General features: G+C 40.9%; 1 protein-coding gene across 1 annotated transcript in view; it reads left to right on the plus strand.

Moving 5' to 3' along the window:
* Window positions 1-24,791, plus strand: part of nbeaa (neurobeachin a) — a 1,211,357-nt gene that overhangs the window by 991,347 nt on the left and 195,219 nt on the right. Inside the window, exons 41-42 of the mRNA XM_070892347.1 lie at window positions 22,495-22,612; window positions 22,754-22,856. Coding sequence (XP_070748448.1) covers window positions 22,495-22,612; window positions 22,754-22,856 — 221 coding nt within the window. The remainder of the gene's footprint in view (window positions 1-22,494; window positions 22,613-22,753; window positions 22,857-24,791) is intronic.

The raw sequence follows: 24,791 nt of genomic DNA on the forward strand, positions 1-24,791 counted from the left end.
GTGAAACTTTAGTCACCATTGTTAAGTGACATAAAAGGGCGCATTAAAACCTGAATTATCTGCATGGCTGAATGATATCAGATTTCATAAAACATTTCATTGGTGACGTCAATCACCTGAGTTTTGCTTGATTAGAATTACTATTACTGCGACTGAAGCAGAGCATGCAAGTCTAAACATTTAAATTCATTTTATAAATAGAACATCCAGCCATTTCCCAGTCACAGAAATTATTGGTGTACAATAAGGTTAGAGGATAGCAAAGGATATACATACAAAGAAGAGAATTTAAGATTTTTAACCAAATTGGGTATAAACATTCTTGTTGCCTAACTGCAGCTTATGAATGAAGCAGAATGTGTGTGTTTGTATTTTGCCAAATGGTGGCATGGACTTCCAAACAAAAGAGCAAAATGTAGTGCCACTTGCACAGATTTCCTCAATTTGTTGCTTGAATGGGTTTTGAATAAGGTCCAGGACTTACACAAAAGAGGCCTTTCTTTGCTTGAGTTTGTCCCATCTGTGTCATCTGGTCATTCTGCTGTAGCAAGTGTCATCATATGAATCCGAATGTACTAGGCAGTTGCTTTATGAACTGCTTCTAGAGCTTGGTGGAGTTCATAAGTTGTCTGATCCTTTGTGCACCATTCCCAATTGACGCATGTGCATTCTGTTCAGCATATTATTATGTAATTATGACTAATGATGCCTGGAATATTGCTTTATGGAATGATTTATTTATGCAGTTTCTGACTAGCTACAACTACCATTCACCTATCCCATTCATTTGTATTTTCTAGCTTCTTATCTAGAAGCAGCAGCACAGAACAGAGGGTTTTGTTCCTTTGAGTATTGTTATCTTGTCATACCATCATCTCTAGACAATATTACATTATGTTGGCTGAAATCCTGTTTTCACTCATACCCATAGCAACTCTGGTATAGACCAGTATAGTTACTGTTAATCCAAGATCCAGGGTTGGCAAAATTTACACTTTAGTAGACCTAAGATGCTTTAATGCAGCCACACAAGTGGCCAGGGTGGAAAATAGTACGATGAAAGTCCCATCACCACACTGACACTCCTTGTTGTCTGGAAACAAATAGCAGAGATAAAAAAAAAATGCCCTGAATTTGTGTCACCATTACATCAACTACGTGCTGTACTGATATGAAACCCATTGCCAAGAGTAAGTTTTTATACTGATGTAACTCTAGAATGAAATTTGCATTACAGACATCATAGAGTTATCCAGTGTTAAGCTTAGTTAAGCTTCTAGTGCAAATGGGAATTTAGGTGCATATTGGAAACAGAAAATTCTGGAAATAAACAGCTGATCAGTCTGTACTTGTAAAGAGTAAAGACAAGTAATGCTGTGTTATTTCCAGCATTTTCTGTTTTTATTTCAGATTTCCAGTATTTGCAGGTTTTTTTTTATATTTTGGACTAGCTGTTACCCAATTTAATGACAAGGACATCATTTTTTTTTTTACAAATTTTGTGTTATTCGTATTTTATTTCTGGAGTTCATAATCCAACAATAGCTGCACAATAAAGTTTTATTCTGTGAATTAGGAAAATAAGATAAAAGCATAACTATACATGAAGAATTCTATTTATATAATCCTTTAAGAAAAACAGTTTCTGTATACATTGATTAAATTGAATGTTACAGGAGTGCATTGCAAACATAATTATAATAATTTTAGTAGTTATTATTGAAGTGGCTATGAGCCCATCATTTATGAAATTTACTAATAGGGAAAAGCATACTGGGGTAGATCGTGACTTCAATAGAAATAAAAATCAAGAGATGTATAAAACGGACTGCCTACTCACTAGCGCCCATTTAACATTATCGCACATTTAACATTATCACACAAAGTCCAAATCTACCCTATCATGTCCACCCAGCCTCTCCCATCCCTCCCTGTTTGAATCTCTTCTGTCCGATTTCTGCCCTGCCGTTACCACCGAGATCGCCCTAATCAAAGTTACCAATAGCATTTTTTGTGATTATGGCCACGGTGCATTATGCTTCCTTGTCCTCAGTGATTTCTCAGTCACATTTTGACATGGTTAACAGTCTATCCTACTCCATCATCTCTTTAGATGGACAACCTCTGTGGTCATGTTCTCACTTAGTTCCACACATACTTGTTACAGTGTTGCTAGCATATTTGCTGCAATGGTTTAGCCTCCCATCCCTACTTGGTCACCTTAAGTATGGCCCAAGGTTCTACCTTGGGCACAGTCTTACTTCTCATCTACTTAACTCCTTCAGTAGCATCGGATTTCTCGCCTCTTGCTTCCTCCACTCCACCATTGGCAGCTATTCATTAAGTTACTACACTCCTTCACGTTGGAATTTTCGACCCAGTTCCCTCTACTTTGCCTCTACTCAAAACCATGTTCCTCAATTGAATCAAAAACACAAAACATTGGAAATAAGTCAGCAGGTCAATCAGTATCTGTGGAGAGAACAGACAAGTTAATGTTTCAGATGTGGACTCTTCATCAATGCTGTTGTTTCAGATTTCCAGTAGGTAGCCCTACTTCCTTCTGTGTCTACCCTTGGAAAAAACTCGCCTGAGCCTGAATATTATCTAAATGGCGGAAAAGGGGAAATGCAGCGAGACCTGGGTGTCATGGTTCATCAGTCATTGAAAGTTGACATGCAGGTACAGCAGGCAGTGAAGAAGGCAAATGGTATGTTGGCCTTCATACCGAGGAGATTTGAGTATAGGAGCAGGGAAGTCTTGCTGCAGTTGTGCAGGGCCTTGGTGAGGCCCCACCTGGAATATTGTGTTCAGTTTTGGTCTCCTAATCTGAGGAAGGACGTTCTGGCTATTGAGGGAATGCAGCGAAGGTTCACCAGACTAATTCCAGGGATGGCTGGAATGACATATGAGAAGAGACTGGATCAACTGGGCCTTTATTCACTGGAGTTTAGAAGGATGAGAGGGGATCTCATAGAAACATATAAGATTCTGACTGGACTAGACAGGCTAGATGCAGGAAGAATGTTCCTGATGTTGGGGAAGTCCAAAGCCAGGAGACACAGTCTTAGGATAAGGGGCAGGCCGTTTAGGACTGAGATGAGGAGAAACAACTTCACTCAGAGAGTTGTTAACCTGTGGAATTCCCTGCCGCAGAGAGTTGTTGATGCCAGTTCATTGAATATATTCAAGAGGGAGTTAGATATGGCCCTTACGGTTAAGGGGAACAAGGGGTATGGAGAGAAATCAGGAAAGGGGTACTGAAGGAATGATCAGCCATGATCTTATCGAATGGCGGTGCAGGCTCGAAGGGCCGAATGGCCTACTCCTGCACCTATTTTCTATGTTTCTATGAGTCACTTATAATAGCAATTTCAAACTCCCAACTTTCTATCCTTTGGCTCTCCATTTGGCATGATACTTCTGCAGCTGTCAATCTGCTCAATCACTCCCTCACATCTGCCTTTGATGCCCTTGTCCCCAGTAAAACCCCACACTGGTCATTCCCCCTCGTACGGCCCCCACCTTTGTTCCCTTTAGTCCAAGGTGCACAGACTTAAACGTATATGGTGTACAACTAGTTTAACCAATCATCGGCAAATTTGGCTGGACCACATCAAGCACTATCTGTCAAAACTGCTCACTACTCCATGATCATTGTGGAATGCAGCGATAACCTTTGGCTTCTTTTCTCCACTACCAGCCATCTCCTTAAACCCTTCTCCCTGCCCCCCCACCCTCACCTCCAATAACAAGGAGCTCGTGGATGTCGTTATAACTAATATTGAGACCATCTGTTCAGCTATCTCTGCCACATCCTACCTACCCCTTGCCCACCAAGTCAAGCTTCCCCAAGATTCCTGTCTGCCCTAGCACGGTACCTGCCATTTTCTCTAGTTTCTCTCCTATCTTCCCTTATTCCCTCGACTTATTTTGTTTTTGAGACCCACCTCCAATGTTCCAGTTAATTTTTTTTGGGGTGCACAGCCCCTTGGCTGTGTGGCCCATTCAAAATACCACACATGCACAGTTTTCCCCATTGAAAAGCCAGCGAGCCGGAGGTCCAGAGAGATGTGCGGCCGCACAGCTTAAAGGGAACATTGCCACTTCCTGCTATCTCGTCCCTAACCCCACTAAACTGTTGACCACCCAGCTTCCATTCCTGACCTCCATGCTAGCTGACATTGTTAACGGTTCTACTTCCTTTCAAGTCTGTCAACATCGCCCCTGTAATGTATTCGCTTCATGGGTTCTTTGCTTAAGAATTCATAGCAACACATTGCTATTAAGAACTAGTTGGTTTATTAACAAAGGTTTTTAACAACCACACTACACCATTATCAGTTCATCTACTAGGCTGGCAACTACATACCTCATCATGGATGACCTAGACCCAACTGACTGGGGTTTTATTGAGTCTTGTGAACATCTCGTGATTGGTTAAGCCACTCACAATGCAACAGCTCTCCACACCTGTGAGCATACTCAGAGGTGCATACATTACAACCCCCTCCTCAAAAAAATCCACCTTTAACCCTTCTGAACTTGCAAACTACTGCACCATCTCCAACCTCTCTTTCCTCACCAAAGCTCTTGAATGTCTTCCAAATCCATACCGATCTTTACCATAACTCCATGTTTGAACTTCTCCAATCAAGTTTTTGTCCCTGCCAAAGCACTGGAAAGCCTGGTTCCACTTTTACCTATCTAATCATAGCCAAATATTCTGCAATGGCTTCTCTTCCTGCCCTGCACCAATATCTCTCTATTCCCACATGGATTTATGTTGGCTCCCTCCTAATTTTCATCTACATGGTGCCCCTCGGCAACATCATCTGAAGGCATGACATCAGGTTCCACGTGTACGTTGACAACCCACCTCTCCCTCACTATGACCTTTGTGTTGTCAGACTGCTTGTTCAACATGCAGTCCTGAATGAGCTGCCATTTTCTCCAATTAAACATTGGGAAGACTGAAGCCATTGCCTTTGATCCCCACCACCACTTCCATTCCCTTACCTGGCCATTGTCTCAGGTTGAACCAGACTGTTCGCAGCCTCTGCGTCCTATTTGACTCTGATCGAAGCTTCCGACCCTATATCTTTTGCATGACAAAGACTGCCTACTTCTACCGACGCCTGACTCTCTCTCGCTTAGCACATCTATTGCTGAAACCCTCATCTATGCCTTTTTGTTATCTCTAGACTGAACTATTCCAATGCTCTGTTGGCGGGCCTCCCATCTCACACACTCTATAAACTTGAGTTTATCCAAAACTCTGCAGCCCATTTTTTATCTAGCACCGAGTCCCGCTCAACCATCACCCTTCTGCTCACTGACCTACACTGGCTCCCTGTCCACTGATGCCTCGATTTAAAAATTCTTATCAGACCACTCCCTTCAAGAACTCCATGGGACCGAAATTCCTCTCTGCCCCAAATGGGGCGGATAATTCAAATAGAGTGAATATTCTCCACCCGAATCCATGGGGCAGAGAATAGAGGGAAATTTCCCCCTTTTGCTCCTCTAATTCGAAGCGCTGGTGTTTGGGGGGGCCAGCGGCCCGGCACCCAAGAGGGTGCCAGGCTGCCTGTTGGCGGCCTGGCCGAATCCGTGGTCACTATTGTCGTGCTGACTTTGGAGTCTGCCTACAAATAAAATAAAATGGCTGCCGCGGCGGTATACCCTCCCCTGTAAGAGCATTCGCACCGCCCAGCCACTGGCAACTTCCCACCGAGAAAAGCTCTCGGGAACACCAGGCTGCACTTCCACGGGGCAACTTCCCTCGTGGGGCGGAAAGGGATTGCCGCCAGGTGGTAAGGGGTCAGTGCGTGCCCAATGGGGCAGAAACACGTTTTCGCTGCCCCCGGTGTGAGGACAATTTCTGATGAGGCACTAATGGACCTTAAAGAGGGGGGCAATTTTGGCCCCCATGTTTCTCTGACTCTGGCCACTTGTGCATTCCCCACTCAATTTGCCCCACTGTTGGTGGCTGTGCCTTTAGCCATCTCGGCCCTAAGCTCTGGAATTTCCTTCCTAAACCTCTCCACAACTCTCATCACCATCATGCTATCCATTACTGTTCAGTCAAGGGAGCCTTCAAATAACTTTGTCAACAGCACTTTACTAATGTCATGCAATGAGCCTAAAGAAGCCTATACAAGAATAGCCTAGATTGAGTTGCCCTCTAAAGTTTCCTTGCTCCCAGCTTTGAAACCCCAAGCCAATGCTCATTGCTTGCATCTGAAGTCCCAAATAACATTCGAGTGCCCCTACATGGGGAATCGTGGCACAAACCTGATGCTTACTGTTCTATCAAATGTGAATTTCCAACAGCCAATTTAACCAAAATCCCCACTTAAAAAAATTCCAATTATGTCAGCTAGCTAGTTTTGTGTTTGGGGGAGGGGTAAAGAAAGATTCAGTCTAGTTATAACATAAAAGTTGTCATCACATGGCTTTAGGTCCATGCAAATGATGTAATAATTATTGTCGTATAAATTCCTAATCGGTCATTCTATCAATGTTCATTCTGTACATAGCACATATATTTTTCTTCCTTTCTGATGCCTACTTGCTGAAAGTGAATAAATAGAACCACTGGAGCAACTCGTGCTTTAAGCTTAGCTCACACACATTTTATTCTTAAGTTCTGGTGGAAGACTATTACGGTAGATTACTAAACTATCAAGTCACGTTTAGAATTATTCCTGTTTTTGCTTACAATTGCAAGCCAAACACTTGCAAAACTGAATTGTGATTGAGTGCAGACCTAATATAAACCAACAGTTCATATTTTTATAGACTCGAGGAAGTTAACTAGTTAAGGTTTTGTTTTGGGTGAGTTTATATTAATATGTAACTATTATGTTCTAAATAAAAGATCAAGTACAGATAAGTTTGAACTGGTAGAACAATTACTGTTTGAATGCATAGGCTGACAAATCACTGTGTATTTGATGTTAGTAAAATCAAAATGTTTAACAATGTCCTGAAGTGGTGCTTGCTTTTCAACAGTGACACTGCTTCTTAGGTGTCTAAACACAAAGGAACTACCACAGTGGATGGATGCTGGTGTTGACACCACCTAACAAGCAGGGATTATGCGTTTACAGAAGAAGTAATATGATAGGTCAAGTATAAGAGGCTCTTCTCAAGAGCACTTCACCACATAATGAGTGATTGACTAGGGAGTGCGGAGCTGCCATTCTTGGCTTCATTTCGGTGTTGATGCCTGTTTTGCTGCACCAAAGCCCTCTTGATCATGTTCAGCTGCTCTGTTCTCATGTGGTGAATAATGGTGGGGAAAAGCAGCTTTTCTGTCTCATTTTTCTTGCTAATTTACACATCCAAACATTTTTTTGTTTGCATTCCCTATTTGCTATTCTCTTTTGTCAATGCACCATTTTATTTTGCCTCTAGGCTATGAACTAATTCCATCTTCTGTAATTACTGCATGTTTTACACCTGTTTGTATATTATAGACTGTCTTGCTTCTGTATTAGGGCTATTTTCTGGGAAATGAAATCAGTTTTCCTATCCAAACAGTAGTTGAGATTTCTTACAGAATACACATAATTGAGCTGTTGAGCTATTTTCTGAAACACTCCTTGACCTTTTACATTTTATAAAGACAAGCAAGTGCTGCCGCTTCAGACAGTTTGTGTTCAAACAGTGTGCTGAGGAACAGTGCCCTGAGCTTTGTTCAGCTTGAATGAAACAGTGGTTGTAGTCATTTTAGGATCATTAACACCCTGAATGCACAGTATCGTTCAACAGTGTTTGTTCAACAGCTGCACTTTCACTATAATAGCATCTTATTAAATTTAGGTCAAGCACACTCTGAAGATTATCACAATGAGAGAACTGTTTGAAAAGTTACCTGTTTAAGGAAGCAATTCATTAGATTTTAGTTAAGTGACAGCTGCAATTCATCGCCTAATCTTTAAGTTGTCCATAGCCAAAGTAAGGGCCTTTTATAGTCTAGCTCTTCAGTCCATAAAACCCAGTTGAATAAACCAGGCCTGTTTTATACTTCAGCCCAGCCGCAATCCAATTAGGAGTTGAACAAGGGTCAAATTAAGGAGACTTTACGCTTCATGTTTGCATCATTAGCTATAGAACGTTTTGTGTGTGTGGGGGAGGATGAGGGGAAGGGATAGACACAAAGCTGTCATCTACCATGTGGTGCAGCACTGAACTGAGGGAGGCACAGCAGGCTAGCGAAAACATTTCTTGTCTTATGGGGCTATACTGCTGTAGATCAGCTGGTATATAGTTGCTTGCAAGGGGGGTTGGGTTTACAGGTGCAACCTGGGGTTACATCAGAAGAGAAAGCCCAGCTGTATACCTATTCTTTTCTTGTGGCATGTTGCCTTTACACAAATCAGTGAGATAGCTTTAAGTCAGAACCCTCCTGAGCACTCATTATCATGGATACAATAATTCTAAGCAGATTGCTGTGCAAAGGCAGCCTTCTGTTAGCTTTCTATGTTTAAGTGAATTGTTTTAATTATGACCAGGATATATTTTACATTGTATTTTTGATGTATAAGAATTGTTTTCTGATGTGCTTTATATCCAAAACTGAAAAGTTTGGTTTCCTGAATCTCATTGTTAAATGTTGAATTAGCTTGGTACCTTCCAGCACAATTCTTTCGATAATGGTGGGCACAATTAGTACATAGATGACTGAATCAAAGAGACTCTTTTGGTAAAACAAGTCTGCATTTATTTCTGATAAAAATCTAGTGCTGCTAAACTGATATTAACTGCCTCAGCTTTCCAGTTATCAACTTGGTCATAATGACTACTCCATTGGTTTCTATACTAGAATAGAGGACCTCAAGCTGATTAAAGTACTCTATTTGCTTATCCAATGTAAGATGTGCTGACATTTATTACAGCAATGCGCATAAAATTGAGATAAAATTCAATTTCCAACAGTGTCCTCTAAAATACTATTATGACAGTATTTGAAGAAATACAATTTGAAAGTGTAAATTATGTTTTTTAATAAGATGGCAAAATGTATATTTTTTTCTCTTCTGTTTTCGTTATTTTTGTACACACACAATACACAGCAATCCAGGAACTACTGTGAAGTATTTGATCATCTCAGTGTATTCTTAAATATTTATCCCACACCTGCTGAAGGAGTTAATTTGCAAAGTATTTTCTGCTTTTGATCCACTTATCTATCTAATTGTAGCCAGAGAATCACCTGCAATGGCTTCTCTTCACGCCCCAGCATCGTTACCTCTAGTGTACCCCAAGGATCTATCCTTGGCCCCCTCCTATTTCTCATCTACATGTTGCCCCTTGGCGACATCATCCGAATACACAGTGTCAGTTTCCACATGTACTCTGATGACACCCAGCTCTACCTCACTACCACGTCTCTTGACCCCTCCACGGTCTTTAAATTGTCAGACTGCTTGTTCGACAAACAGTTCTGGATGAACAGAAATTTTCTCCAATTGAATATTGGGAAGATCGAAGCCATTGTTTTCGGTCCCCGCCTTAAACTCCGTTCAGTAGCCACTGACTCCATGCCGCTCCCCAACTTCTGTCTAGGCTGAACCAGACTGTTCGCAATCTTGGTGTCATATTTGATCCTGAAATGAGCTTTTAACCACATATAATTAAGACCGCCTATTTCCACCTCTGTAATATCGTCTGTCTCCGCCCTTGCCACAGCTCATCCACTGCTGAAGCCCTCATCCATGTCTTTGTTACCTCTAGACTTGACTATTCCAACACATTCCTGGCTGGCTTCCCACATTCTACCCGATGTAAACTAAAGATGATCCAAAACTCGGCCGCCCATGTCCTAATTTGCACCAAGTGCCGCTCACCCATCACCCCTGTGCTACATTGGCTTCCGGTTAAGCAACGCCTTGATTTCAAAATTTTCATCCTTATTTTCAAATCCCTCCATGGCCTCATCTCTCCCTATCTCTGTAATCTCCTCCAGCCCCACAACCCCCCGAGATGTCTGCACTCCTCTAATTCTGCCCTCTTCAGCATCTCTGATTATAATTGCTCAACCATTAGTGGCCGTACCTCTGTTGCCTCGGCCCCAAGCTGTGGAACTCCCTGCCTAAACCTCTCCACCTCTCTACCTCTTTGTCCTTCTTCAGGATGATCCTTAAAACATACCTCTTTGACCAAGCTTTTGGTCAGCTGCGCTAATTTCTACTTATGCAGCTCGGTGTCAAATTTTTTATCTCGTAATACTCCTGTGAAGCACCTTGGGACGCTTCACTACGTTAAAGGCACTATAAAAATGCAAGTTGTTATCTACTACTCTGCAGGGAAAGGAAACGTTTATTTTAATTTCTAGTCTCACTTGAGACCAATGTTCCTTTATTTTTGTGCGTGTTCCCTTTAACTGGCTGCGCCGCCCATTCAAATTTTCGTACATGCGCAGTTTCCTCCATAAAAAAGCCGGTGAGCAGCCTGCGTGGGACCGCTGGACAGCTGCACAGTTGAGCTAGCGAGAACATTGCTTGAGAGTTCTTAAATTTTTACCCTCTGTCTCCCAGCTCTGCGAGCCTTTCCTCGAAGGCCCTTTGTTTAACATTTCATTCAAAAAATGGTAGCTTTGATAATGCAGCACTCCCTCAGTACCAATGTTCCTGTTAAGCTTCTGGAGGTCCCACGCAGACTGATCACTGATTTTTCAATGGGTCATTTTGCTCAGACACAAAATTTTGAATGGACCGCACAGCACATTAAAGCGACTGTGCACGCAAAAATAATTAGGGGAATATTGCTCAGTACTGCACTGAAGTGCCTATCTGCTAGCATTTATGTAGTGCCTATTATGTAGAAAAACATTCCAGTGCACTTCATAGAGGCATGAGTCAAAGGAGGAGCGATTAGGAGGAATGCCCAAAACTTTGGTCAAGAGATGGATTTTAAGGGGGGTTTTAAATTAGGAAAAGGAGCTGAGGAGGCAAAGGAGTATACTGAGGGAATTCGAGAGTGTATAATCTAGGCAGTTGAATGCACAACCTCCATTGGTGTGGTAAAAATATGGGGTGATGCACTGGAGGCCAAAGTTAGAGAAACAGAGCATTGCGGTGGGTGGGGGTGGGGGTGTGCAGGGTTTTATAGCACAAGATGGTTATAAAGATAAGGAAGGGTGAGGTCATGGAGGGATTTCAACACAAGGCTGATAATGTGCATTAAAGGCATTAGGGGACTAGGAACCAATGTAGATTAGCAAGAACAAGGGTTTTTAGTGAGGATTCAGGTTGTAGAGTGTTGAGTGTGCTGAAGTTTACAGAGGGTGGATGATGGGTGACCAGCCAGCAGATAGTCAATTCCAGAGCTGACAAAGGCATGAATGAGAGTTTGAGCAGCAGATGGGCAGAGGTTGGGGCAGAGACAGGTGATGTTACAGAAGTGGAAGTAGGCGTGTTTCTCATTGTTTGCCTTGACTGGATGCAGGGGCCAGTGCACATTGTTCTAAGTGGATGGGAGCCTCAAGGGTTCATTGCAAGAAGGACCTTAGCAAACACACTCGGAGCATGGCTTTGTACAGGTCCCATCAGTGAAATAAAAAAATGTGGCACTTACATAAAAAAATTCCGAAGTCAGTTCAGTAGCTACCTCAAAGGCCTGTTGTAGCAAGTCTCTGCCTCCAGTCTGCTATGACTCCGTAACATAGTCCTGCATGCAGATTACACCTTGGGCAAGAAATATGGCTGAGGTCAGGATGGAGCTGGCACTTCTCTGGCAAGTGGAAGTCCTGCCCTACCAGAGATGTGTCCATTCCGAAAATCCAGAACTATTTGCTGAAAGCGTCATGGAGCTTGAACCCAAAAACTCGACTCAAAGGCGCGAGTGCTACAAACTAATCCGAACTAAAAGATTTACTCTCCTCCAAGTCATTTGTAAATAGAATGAACTTCAGAGAATTCAGAATACATTCAATTTGCTGGGGGATGTTTTAACATTTATTGCCACCACAAAAAGTGGGTGATAGCGAATCAGCAGCCCATTTTACACCTCACACCATTTTCCTTTGACATTGAAAATTGGAGGAGTTGTAAAATGGGTGGCCGATTCTTAATCACCCGTTATCCGTATAGCAATAATAGTTGAAATTGCCCCTGTTGTGCTTAAGGTGACTTTGTTATGTAGAAAACATTCAATGAAATAACGAAGTTTAGAATTCCAAAGAAGCAAATATTATTTGAAAGTAGAGAAAACACCTGAATTCAGGAATTCTACCTATTTGGGTAAAGTAATTGTAATGTGACTTGCAAAGGCAGTGTATGTTTTTTCAAAAAGAATACATAGTCATTATTAACCCTTTGGGAGCCACAGAAGTAATTCCGATCTAGAATTAAAAATATAACAAGGTCAGTATTTTTTTATTGCAAAAAATTTTAAATTCTGAAATGTAATGTACATTAATTCTGCTTTGCAATATTCAATATTCAGCATTTTACTTTTATAGAAAATAATTTCTCAGTAATTAAGTACTCAAGATATCTGTGCTTTGCTACTGAAAGTCTTTCAGGGTTCCACGGATTTACAAACCATTTGAGCATTTTCTGATTTCAACAAAAATGATGTGCAAAGGACCTATAAATGGTTGTCTGTATTAATTTGATGGACTATTATGCAATAAGAGTTGAAACTCCCAAAAGTACATTTTAGAACCTATCTTCTTTCATCAATATGGCTCATGAAACATGAAGGCTATATATTTACCAATACTTTGCATTAAGGTTCTTTCGTCATCTTCCATTAATCCACAGATTTTAGATGTTGTTTTCTGTGTTTGGCGTGAAAGAAAATAAATGTGTTTGAACCTGTGTTCAGCAAAAAAAATTGTCTCTAGTTAAATAAAACAATTCTGCATTAATCACTCTTTGTTAATTCTGTGCAGAAATTTAAAAATCCACACTATGTGGCTTTTACCTTTTGGTTGTGGTTGATTTGAGAATTTGATTCAGTTGCTTGTTGGTTAAATAGAATCGACTAAGAACTAGCACATTTTCTTTGTGCTAATGTAGAATTGTTTTTGAATATCCACTGCAGTCTGTGAAGAGAGAACTTTCATTTTCTTTCCCATAATCCCTAGAGTAGAAAGTTAGAAAAGGCTTGAAGGGTAATAGGAGGCACAATGTCACATGCATTTTGCTGCTCAGTAGTTTGATGTACTCATTTGCTGATACGAAAAGACGAGGATCAGAAATTGGGTTTGTGTTTTTAGCTTCTTGCAGACTTGCAGGCATATGAACCCAGCCAGTAGGTCATTAACCCTAGAGAAAACAGCTTGCATTAATATGCTCTAATCCTGTATAATTAGTCAAATTACTGCACGCCGACCAGCTTGTCATGTGTTGTCAGATTGGTGTGCACACTGGGGTGTCCAGGTCCCCTTGGAATGCCACTTTGGGTAGGGAAGCCATTTGGTTTTAACAATGGTGATCTCTTGTCAGAGAAAATTAGCTAAATCTTAAGAATCCTGAAGAGCTTCTTAATTTGTTGTGCCATTAAACTGTTAAAAGATGATACGGGTTTGAGCAATTAGAATTTCTCAAAGCAGAAATCCACAAACTGCTAATTCACTCTCTTTCTTGCTATCTCTAACAAAACTAGGGTTCTGACACATGATTTAGGATTAATAATAATAAAAAGATTTAAACTATATAATTACAAGAGGATAAACTACAAATTATCTAATGGACTCAAACACAGATTATCAGCTGCCAAAATGTCCTTCAGTGGGACCTACTTTCCCACAAAAGGGCATCATTAGCATAAATTTACAAGAGCCCTTGTTCCAACAGCATGGAGAAAATGTGTATTACGTTTGCATTAGCACAGAATTGCTTGTTGTGCTTTTGGCAATGACAGATAAGTCAGTGTAATTCCACATTATGGTGGAAATGATGCTCCAAATTGTGAATGCATCCTGAAGGTGTCACTGACAATAATCTTCAAAGCGTACACTCGGAAACAGGGCTATATGTTTTGTGGATGATATACTGCCAATGACAGGAAGAATTATATGACTGAAGACAAATCTGTAACATGTTATTAAGCAATTTCACGTGAATAACGGGATAAAAGGATAATGGATGAGGGTGTCATTATTACCTTCACGTAGAGGGAAAGCAAAAGCAAAGGTAGAGAGACAAGATTAATTGGGGGATGGTGCGGCATTCATTGCTCATGAACCCTTTGTGCAGCAAACTGGAGCTTTCCTGAAATTCCGGTCCTTTAAATGCTCAGAGCCACATTTAACACACTTGGCAGAATGAGTTGAAAACTGACAGGGCGTGTTTCAGTCGCCTCACAGCTCAAATCCACCGAGTCCCTAAGCATGCCTATCACATCCCATGTATACTAAAAGACAAAATGTGAAGGCAACGAGCAAGATTTCTTCACAGCAGCTGTTGTTTTACAAGATTTTCAATAAGCCCCTCTCGCCCCCAACAGAATATATGAATGCTACAAAATATTATAGGGCAAAAGTAAAAGCTTTGACAATGTATTTCTAAGTAAACCCAATATTTTTTGTAAATTATTGATGGATAGAACTTCTTCCTAACACACAATCAAGCACCGTAATACAAATAGAAACAAGGTGCTGGAAATACACAGCAGGTCCAACAGCATCTGAAAAGTAGAGGACACTTTAATTGAATTCTGACAATGTATCTCCATCCAGATTGTTAACCATCTTATCACCATTAAAAAGCTGATGGGCTTGCTGAATATTTCCAGCAATTTACATGTTTATTTCAGTATTTCAAGTCTTTTCTTCTTTTTATCATGATGTAACTGTACTTATTCTGTTTTCTTGTCAGCAAAGTTTATATTTGATTCCTATTTGTTATGTCATCATATTTAAATTATTTCAAAGAGTATTTTATTCAAATTGCAGTATTTATTGCTACAATCATTTTAAATACAGTACTTGATAAAATGTGGTCACTCTCACTGTGGCAACAACTTCAATTTTAATTTAAAAATTTCTGGAATGAAGGAGGTACTTGACTGCTCCACCGCTATTGAGTATAGCAATGCAACACAAGAGTTTGCGATGTCATCATGTGACACTTGGCTTCTTTATCAACAATAGGATGTATTAGTTTAAACATGGGTGTATGTCATACTGCATTTGAAAAAAAATCTGCAAATTCTATCAGGGAAATCAAGAATCTGTCTATATTAAAAGTTTGTGACTGTGTCTAAAACTGTAATATAGATTGTATAATAATGCACCATAAGAACATAAGAAATAGGAGCAGAAGTAGGCCATACGGTCCCTCGAGCCTGCTCCGCCATTTAGTACGATCATGGCTGATCCAATCGTGGACTCAGGTCCACTTCCCTGCCCGCTCCCCATAACCCCTTATCGTTTAAGAAACTGTCTATTTCTGTCTTAAATTTATTCAACGTCCCAGCTTCCACAGCTCTCTGAGGCAGCGAATTCCACAGATTTACAACCCTCTGAGAGAGAAGAAATTTCTCCTCATCTCTGTTTTAGATGGGAGGCCCCTTATTCTAAGATTGTGCCCTCTAGTTCTAGTCTCCCCCATCAGTGGAAACATCCTCTCTGCATCCACCTTGTCAAGCCTCCTCATAATCTTATACGTTTCGATAAGATCACCTCTCATTCTTCTGAATTCCAATGAGTAGAGGCCCAACCTACTCAACCTTTCCTCATAAGTCAACCCCCTCATCTCCAGAATCAACCTAAGGAACCGTCTCTGAACTATTTTGATCCTGTAACATTGTACAGTTCCTCAAGCATTGTTGATAGGCCCATTCTAACCACATGACATTGGTCTGAGGTCGACTCATTTTCATTAAACATTACAATTCCCTATTTCTCCTCTCTTCCCACTTTAATCCTTCACCCAGGCATTTTGCCAACTTTGCCCAGCACCTGCTCAGTCCTGCACCAGGCTTATGCGTCTCTGTTGCATGTACTCTTTAGCCTGCTCCAAGCGCTCAAGATCTAAACTTTGCTCCCTTCCCACCGTCCCCTCCCCACCCAATCAAGCTCATCCTCGTGTTCAGCAGCATCTCCATTTTCAAATTCAGGCACCAACAAAACTCTCCTACCTGGAAAACACAAAGACATCAACATTACAATCACTTCCTTTCAACCCACCTCCCTTCCAATATTGGCCCTTGGGACCAGCTACACACTCTCCTGCTCTAGCTTTGTGTATGAGGCCCTGTTGCATTTATTCCTGCTCCAGCTATGATTCTTGTACCCAGCTATGCTTCCTTCTAGCCTTCAAACTTACAGCCTCTTTGCTTGGATGCTGAGTTGTTGAGTGTGTTCAGGACTGAGATAGATGGATTATTGGGGAGTTGGGGGGTGTGGGGATTGGGTGGGAGGGTGGAGTTGGGGTCGAAGATCGGCAATGGTCTTGTTGGGTGGCAGAGCGGGCTTGAGGGGTCATGTGGCCTGCTCCAGCTCCTAATTCTTATGTTCACGTCACAGCCTCCTTCTTTCACGCCACAGCCCCTGCCCATGACTGCACCCACAACAATTCCCATAGTGTCTCGCTTACCCAAATGTGCTTCCAGATGTACCAGTACTTGTCAATACAATATAACATATCCGAGTATTCAAACCAGAGCTCTGGATTCACCACTCCCTCCCAAGAAATCCACCTCTCATCATGACATATGGGAGGCATGCAGACATAGTAGGAAATACACAAAAGAAAGAGAAGATTGAGTGAATGTTAGACTTCAGAAGGATTGAGACGGAAAGAACAAAAGTTAGATACAGATGGGAAAGACCAGTTTGCTCAGAAGGACAACCACTGTCCAGCTGCCTCTTATTAATTCCAGGGTTTTATTTCCACTAGAGATCCATTCCATATGCTAATCACACTTTGTGTCAAGAACTCTCTGACATTGATCCTAGATTTGCCTTTCACTCGGTTGCTATGCCTCTTTGTTCTAATATCACTGGCATTTACATGCCACTTATTATGACCTAAATATAGGATTGCGCAGCACCCTTTTTGGTGAAAAATGGGTGCAGAAGCATCCAATATGGCATGCGGCATGTGCCTTGATTCCGCACTAGGAACGCACTGAATGCCAAATTAGTTAGGGTGTCCAAGACATGCTTGATTCCAGCATTCGATCCATTCCCTATGCAAATCCAGGGCCTAACTCCAATTTTAGTCCCCTTTTCCATATTCGATCGCGACCGAAGGGCAGCATGCGCTGTGCATGTTACTCCCCACACAAATATCATTATGTATACATTTCCAAAACACATTATATTCTCAATTCTGCTTCATATGCCACTGATACTGCATCTGAGAAAACTAGGCAGTTGTCCACTAATCAACAAAAGGTATTGCATCAGTAGCATTGCTTTACTATGGTTATTTAATGAATTTAAAATCACCATAATTTTGGTGTGTCATTTCTGAGGTGTTTAATTTAATGAATTAAATCCAATGATGTATTACTTGCCTTAACAATCTATTCTATTTTTTAAAAAAACAACAACTTGTATTTATATAGCGCCTTTAACATAGTGAAATGTCCCAAGGTGCTTCACAGGAGTATTATGAGACAAAAAATTGTCTCAACAAGGCACATTAACTTTTTAAAAATCATTTTTTTATTGATTTCCAAGGAAAGATTCACATAAAAAGAGTTCAACTTTGAGATAAATAATTGACATTCTGAATTGCCTTAGCACCTCTCGATTAAGGAGTGGTGGGGGAATCAGCCAAGGTTTGAACATGTGGAAGTTGGGTGAGAACAGTATTGGGCTCAGTTGTAGTGCCCCTGATGATCTGCCAATATCCCTTGCCTGAACTCACACATGAAGAATGACCATTTGGATTAGATACCAGAGGGTGACTATAGAATCAAAACTCAGCAGGAGCTAGTTCCTGCAGAAGACAATAAGGAAGTATGAATTTTTCATGAAGAAGATGAATGACCTCTGTGGTTCTCATGGATGATGTTTATGTTCTCATCTGTTGCCAGATGGAATCATGAAAAGCATGTGAGCATATTAAAGAAGAAAAGAACTTGCACTTAAATAGCACCTTTCTCATCCTCAGGGCACATTTCAGTCAATTTATTACTTTTGATTGTAGTAACTGTTGCAGTGTAGGTAAATTTGGCAGCCAGTTTGCGTACAACAAGGTCCCATAAATAGCAAGAGATAAATGACCAGATACCTGTGATTAAAAATTCAATTTAAGTTTATACGTTTTTTTTACATAATTATAAAGATAATTTGAAACACAATAATAGCAGTGTACACACATAGCCCAATCAAAGACATCCAGAAAAGAAATGGTTTTCATCGAGGGTAGAAATATCACAAAAATTGTCAACTTATTTTGATTACCTTTTGACTATATTTTAAAACATACTTGAATGTGCTATTCCAGTGTAGACACGCCTGAATTAAAAATCAAATCTAATCATTTAGAATAAGTATGTTTTGAATTCTTTAGGATCATTAATATTAATATTACAGGTTGAACCTCCCTTATCCGGAACCTTTGGGACCTGGCCTGTTCTGGATAAGGGATTTTTCCGGACACACTAAATTGGATGGTACAGGTACTGAGCAAGGTGTTATCGGGACTGGCTGGCTTGGGGCTGGGAGTGCGGCAGAGAGATCATGGGAGGGGGCGGTGGATCGCGGGGTCAGGCCAATGATTGTGGGAGTCGGTAGCGAGGAAGGACTTCATGTTGGAGTTCTGCACATGTGCCACCCGGTGGCCGGGAATTGTTCTGGACGAGGGGTGGTCTGGATAAGGGAGGTTCAACCTGTATTTAAAACTACACACCTGAGCACCTTGTTAAACTCTAAAGTTGGAAAACCTTTACAGTCCTCAAAAGACCAACTTATTTTCTATTGTGTTACATTTGCTGTGATAGATTACTGCCTATTCCTAATTTGAAGAATTATATGCACTTCTTTAATTATAAAGTGTTTCTTAATTCTGACTAAATTACAATCTAGCTAAATATTTTGATGCAGAACTAATATTGCAATCCACTAGGTTATTAAGAATGTCAACCTTGTAGATTAATCTCTCAAGTAAAGCAATGGGCTTCATCTCCATCTGAGGTAAATAGTGATAATGTATTTTTAGAGCGGACTTATAATATTGTTGTCATAGGGCAGATTCTAATGAGTTCAAATGGTTTAAGTAACTTTAGATGCGACAAATATCTATATGTAACGGAATGGAAATGAGATTAATTTTTTAAAGCTAGGCTAAAGGTTGACGTGTGAAAAATTGAGTTAGTTTGCAAAAAAGAAATTTGTTTCTTCGAGTAAAAATTGAGGTCAGGAGGCCAGAGCTTGCTTTGCTCCTAGATGAATGAAATGAATCAAACTACATAGCTACAGGAAAGTGCGCAGATGTATAATTTAATGATGAGGCTACGTTCATTGTCTTGAAGATGTTTGTAATATGGCTGATGTTACCTTTTATAATGACAGTGATTTTAGTTTAATATATGCACTGCCTTTAAGTGATTTCTGAATCTGATAGCTGTGTTTTTAAATAGACCAAGAAAGAATGGTCTTGGCCTTATTGCTGCTTGTCCTTTTTTGATTTACATTAACACCATGTGTTTTTTGGTTATATTAAACAGCATGAAACTCATCTGCTAGTAGTATCTTTTAATTACTGTGTGCAAATTTCATCTGTAATTGAAACAAAAAGCTTTTCAGCCATCTTCCCAAACCATCTTGACAAGCTGAAACCTGAATGTTATTTTCTGGTGCTGCGATTAGATTGGGGCTGAAGTCTCCAGCTGGCAGGCCTGTCTATGACTGGAGGCGGCCTGTCCCCAGTGCTTGTCATTTCCTGACATGCCTGACAGGACAAGGAGAGCCGTCCCAGACAGATTCATTAGATGGCATTTTCTACAGCTGGGCTAAAATGAGGGCTGCACTTCATCACGGCAACTGCAAACTAACTCTGCAATGCCCCTTGTTGGTTTTAACCAAAGCCGTGTTGTTTTAGCAATTTTTGTTTTGCAATATTTTAAAATCTTTTGACATGTTTTCCTTAAGTTCCCCTGAAGCTCACACCTCATGCACTGTGTTGACATTGATTCTAAATCCAAGCTGCTGCTGCAGTTGAGACCATTGTGATGGGATATCGAGCATTTTATTCATTCATGAGATGGCGGAGCTTACCTTTCACCTTATTGTTGGCTGCCATTTCTTTAGTTCATGGTCTCTATGACAACTGTTTAAATTGGGATGAGTAACTGTCATCTGGAGTATTACTGAGAGAAAAGTGTTAGTGAGCATAAAGTCCCATAGATAGAGCATTTCAACATAATCCAATTTTAATTGAGCTCAAGAGACTTTGATGTGCTGCATAAGGTCAGGAAAGAGCTATTCCAGGGAGAAATTAAACCAGCCTAGCTAGGCTTCAGTACTACTGACTGTCACCATTTTAAATGAGCATTAGCATCAGCCTTAACCTTCCCCTGTGGAACATCTCACTTCACTTCCAACATTTCTCTGCCTTCTACCATATGGGAAGGTTGAGGGACTTTCATCTTTTTTTTTTAACACCTCCTTGATTAAGTTTGAAAAGCATGAAGTTGACCTGAGATGCACAGAAAGCTGTCAATTGGGCCCTTCTTTGCAAGTCAGGGTGGAAAAATAGAGAATGGAAAAGGATTATTTTCACTTGTCAGTTAGAGCCCACTTGATTTTCTTTTTCACTCAAAAGGCAGGCTGCCTTTAACCTGTACCAATGTAACAATTAAGGCTTATTTGGTGACCAAATAACAGTAAAAGCTATGGTGGTTTGTTTTGTTCAAAAAAGGTCTAACGTTTAGAACTGAAAGGCAGCAACAATCTGTGTTTAAATGGGAAAATGTGTCTTGATAATTCTGATGGGTCTTTTGTGAAAAAGAAAAGGCTCCTTTCATCTTTTTCTATACATCAGCAAATCCTCTGTGGTATTCTTAGTACACATTTACTTAACAGCAAAAAAGAAGAGAACATTTTACCACACTCCCTTATTAACCCTTTGAAAATTGTAGTTTTATTTCTGAATCATTTCTCCAAACATAATAAACAAAATCTTTGACCAAGTGTTCTGTATATTTAATACCTGTGTTTCATTGAGATATAATATCAGCATTGCTTTTATTTAAAATTTTTGCACAGAAAAACTGTATCTTAGAAACTTCATATTAATAAGTCCAAGAAGGAGTACAGCTTCAGCCACTGACAGTATTGAAGTTTTGTATTAATTTTTTTCTTGTAAAGCAGTTTGAGATTTATTCATAAACAATTACTTATTTTAACAGTGAATGTGTTTATAATAGCATTACTTTATGTAAGTGTATTTAGGCTGTGTTCCAAAACTAACAGAGCAACTGAGTGCACCACCCTGCCTCTTAACATACACCGGCCATCACAAATAGATTGATTCTCTTTTTTAAAAATAACAACATTCTGGTAATAATTTCCAAGAACCAATTTTATTTTTTTAACTCTTAATATGTCCCTTGAAGTTACTTCACAATTTATGTGGAAGTTGTTTTGCCTAATGGAAATTGTTGCAGATCTGACATTTTTTATTTCTAACATAATTGTAAACTTGAACTAAAGCAAGTGTCATCTGCTCATGCCACAAACTCCATTCCCTAGCCACTGACTCCAGCTCTCTCCCTGGCAACTATCTGAGGCTGAACCAAAATGTTCACAACCATGGTGTCATACTTGACTCCGAGATTAGTTTATGACCACATATCCATGTCATCACTAAGACTGCCTATTTCCACCTCCATAACATTGCCCGACTCCGCCCCTGCCTCAGCACCTCTGTTGCTGAATTGCTCATCCATGCCTTTGTTACGTCTAGACTTGAATAGGCCGGCCTCCTGCTTTCTACCTCCATAAAATTGAGGTCATCCAAAACTCTGCTGCCCATATCCTAACTCGCACCAAGTCCCGTTAATTCATCACCCCTGTGCTCGCTGACCTATATTGGCTGCCAGTTAAGCAACGCCTCGATTTCAAAATTATAATCCTTGTTTACAAACCCCTTCATGACCATACCCCTCCATATCTCTGTAATCTCCTCCAGCCCGACAACCATCCGAGATATCTGTGCTCCTCCAATTCTGGCCTCTGGAGCATCCCCGATTTTAATCACTCCACCATTGGCAACCGTGTCTGCAGCTGCCAAGGCGCTAAGCTCTGTAATTCCCTCCCTAAACCTCTCTGCCTCTCGACCTCTCTTTCCTCCTTTAAGACGCTGCTTAAAACCTACCTCTTTGGCCAAGTTTTTCCCGAATATCTCCTTATGTGGCTCGGTGCCAAATATTGATTGATAATGCTCCTGTGAAGCGCCTTGGGATGTTTACTACGTTAAAGACGCTATATAAATACAAGTTGTTGTTAATCTCAGCTAAACATTTTGTTTTACTGTGGTTTGAATTAAACAAAATGAATCTATTTTCAAATTTTAGGTACTTGCTTATACAGAAGGTTTACATGGAAAATGGATGTTCAGCGAGATACGGGCTGTGTTTTCAAGACGCTATCTTCTCCAGAGCACAGCACTGGAAGTTTTCATGGCCAACAGAAGTACGTCCTGTTACAAATTTAGTTTTCTCATAGAAAAAGTTGTAAATGCAGACTAATAATGCTGTCTTAAAAATATGCTTGAAATAGTACTTCATTATACCTTTCCTCTTTAAAATTATTTTTTTCTTATTTTTTCTGCAGCTTCTGTTATGTTCAATTTCCCAGACCAAGCTACAGTGAAGAAGGTTGTATATAGTTTACCTCGTGTTGGAGTTGGCACTAGTTATGGTTTGCCACAGGCCAGGTATTTGATGTGGACTTTTTTATGTGAAATTTCTCTTAAATTTTTCATCTCAAATTTAGTGCAGGTTGAACCTCCCTTATCCAGAACCATCCCTCAGCTGGAACCATTCCCGGCCACCGGGTGTCGCATGCGCAGAACTCCGACATAAACAAATTGAAGTCCTTCCTCGCTGCCGACTCCCACAATCGCTGGCCTGACCCCGCGATCCACCCACCCCCCCCCCCCCACTATGATCTCTCTGCCGCACTCCCAGCCCCAAGCCAGCCAGCCCCGATATCCCCTTGCTTAGTATCTGTACCATCCAATTTAACGTAACCACCCATTGTCCAGAAAAATCTCTTATCCAGAACAGGCCAGGTCCCGATAAGGAAGGTTCAACCTGTATTCCTAAATTAACAGTTATGTGATGATATAATACGTAACAAATCACTTTGTCTATTCTTCACCATTTGCCATTTGTGAGATATTGTCTAACCTGCTTATATTTCTAAAAATTTTCTTTAGTGTGTTCTCTCAAAATTATGGTGACTTCATAAAATCATAAGAAAGCACCTAGAAAAGACCATTTGGCCCATCAAAGTTCATCTCTCTTATAACTCATAACTTGCTGAGTGCTATTTGCAGTATATTTAATTGAAAGGGATTATGCTTGGTGTTCCAATCTATTTTAACCAGCCAGATAGATTGAGCTTCTGCAACATTATATATATATAATACTTTCATGAAATCTGTTGTAAACATTAATACTCCAATATGTGCTATTACTACATAGATCAAGCAAACAATTTTAGTACTTCATAGAGCAAACCTCTGAATTAAAACTGGTTCTTTTCATGAATCTCTTACTTAAACTCCAGCATTCAAAATCTTAAATTTATACCTATATTGACAAAGCAATGTTGCTTTCTTCTATTTATGTAAACTGTTTCACATAAGGATGATGCTGTGGGTTGAATGCACAATGTGAAGGAGTCAATCCATGACATCATCAGTGGAACAACAACAACAACTTTTATTTTTATAGCTCCTTTAACATAACAAAACGACCCATGGCGCTTCATCATCATCATCATAGGCAGTCCCACGGAGTCGAGGATGACTTGCTTCCACTCTAAAAGTGAGTTCTCAGGTGACTGAGGAGTCCAATGCAGGACCTACAGTCTCTGTCACAGGTGGGGCAGACAGTGGTTGAAGGAAAGGGTGGTCGGGGAGCCTGGGTTGACGCACACTCCTTCCGCTGTCTACACTTGGTTTCTGTTTGTTCTCGGCGATGGGACTCAAGGTGCTCAGTGCCCTCCCGGATGCTCTTCCTCCACTTTGGGCAGTCATGGGCCAGGGATTCCCAGGAGTCAGTGGGGATGTTGCACTTAGTCAAGGAGGCTTTGAGGGTATCCTTGAAGCGTTTCATCTGCCCACCTGGAGCCCGCTTGCCGTGTCGAAGCTCTGCGTAGAGCGCTTGCTTTGGGAGTCTCGTGTCGGGCATGTGGACGATGTGGCCTGCCCAATGGAGCTGATCGAGTGTGGTCAATGATTTGATGCTGGAGACGTTGGCCTGAGCGAGAACACTGACGTGGTGCGTCTGTCCTCCCAGTGGATTTGCAGGAACTTGTGGAGGCAGCGCTGGTGGTACTTCTCCAGCACTTTGAGGTGTCTGCTGTATATAGTCCACGACTCTGAGCCATATAGGAGGGCAGGTATCACTACTGCCTTGTAGACCATGAGCTTGATGCTGGATTTGAGGTCCTGGTCTTCAAACACTTTCTTCCTCAGGCGACCGAAAGCTGCGCTGGCGCACTGAAGGACTTCGTCGTCAATGTCTGCTCTTGCTGACAGTAGGCTCCCGAGGTATGGAAAATGGTCCATGTTGTCCAAGGCCTCGTCGTGGATCTTGATAATCGGGGGTCAATGCTGCGTGGCGGGATCAGGTTGGGAGAG

Source organism: Pristiophorus japonicus, chromosome 10 (assembly GCF_044704955.1).
Source record: "Pristiophorus japonicus isolate sPriJap1 chromosome 10, sPriJap1.hap1, whole genome shotgun sequence".
Taxonomy (NCBI): Eukaryota; Metazoa; Chordata; class Chondrichthyes; family Pristiophoridae; genus Pristiophorus; species Pristiophorus japonicus.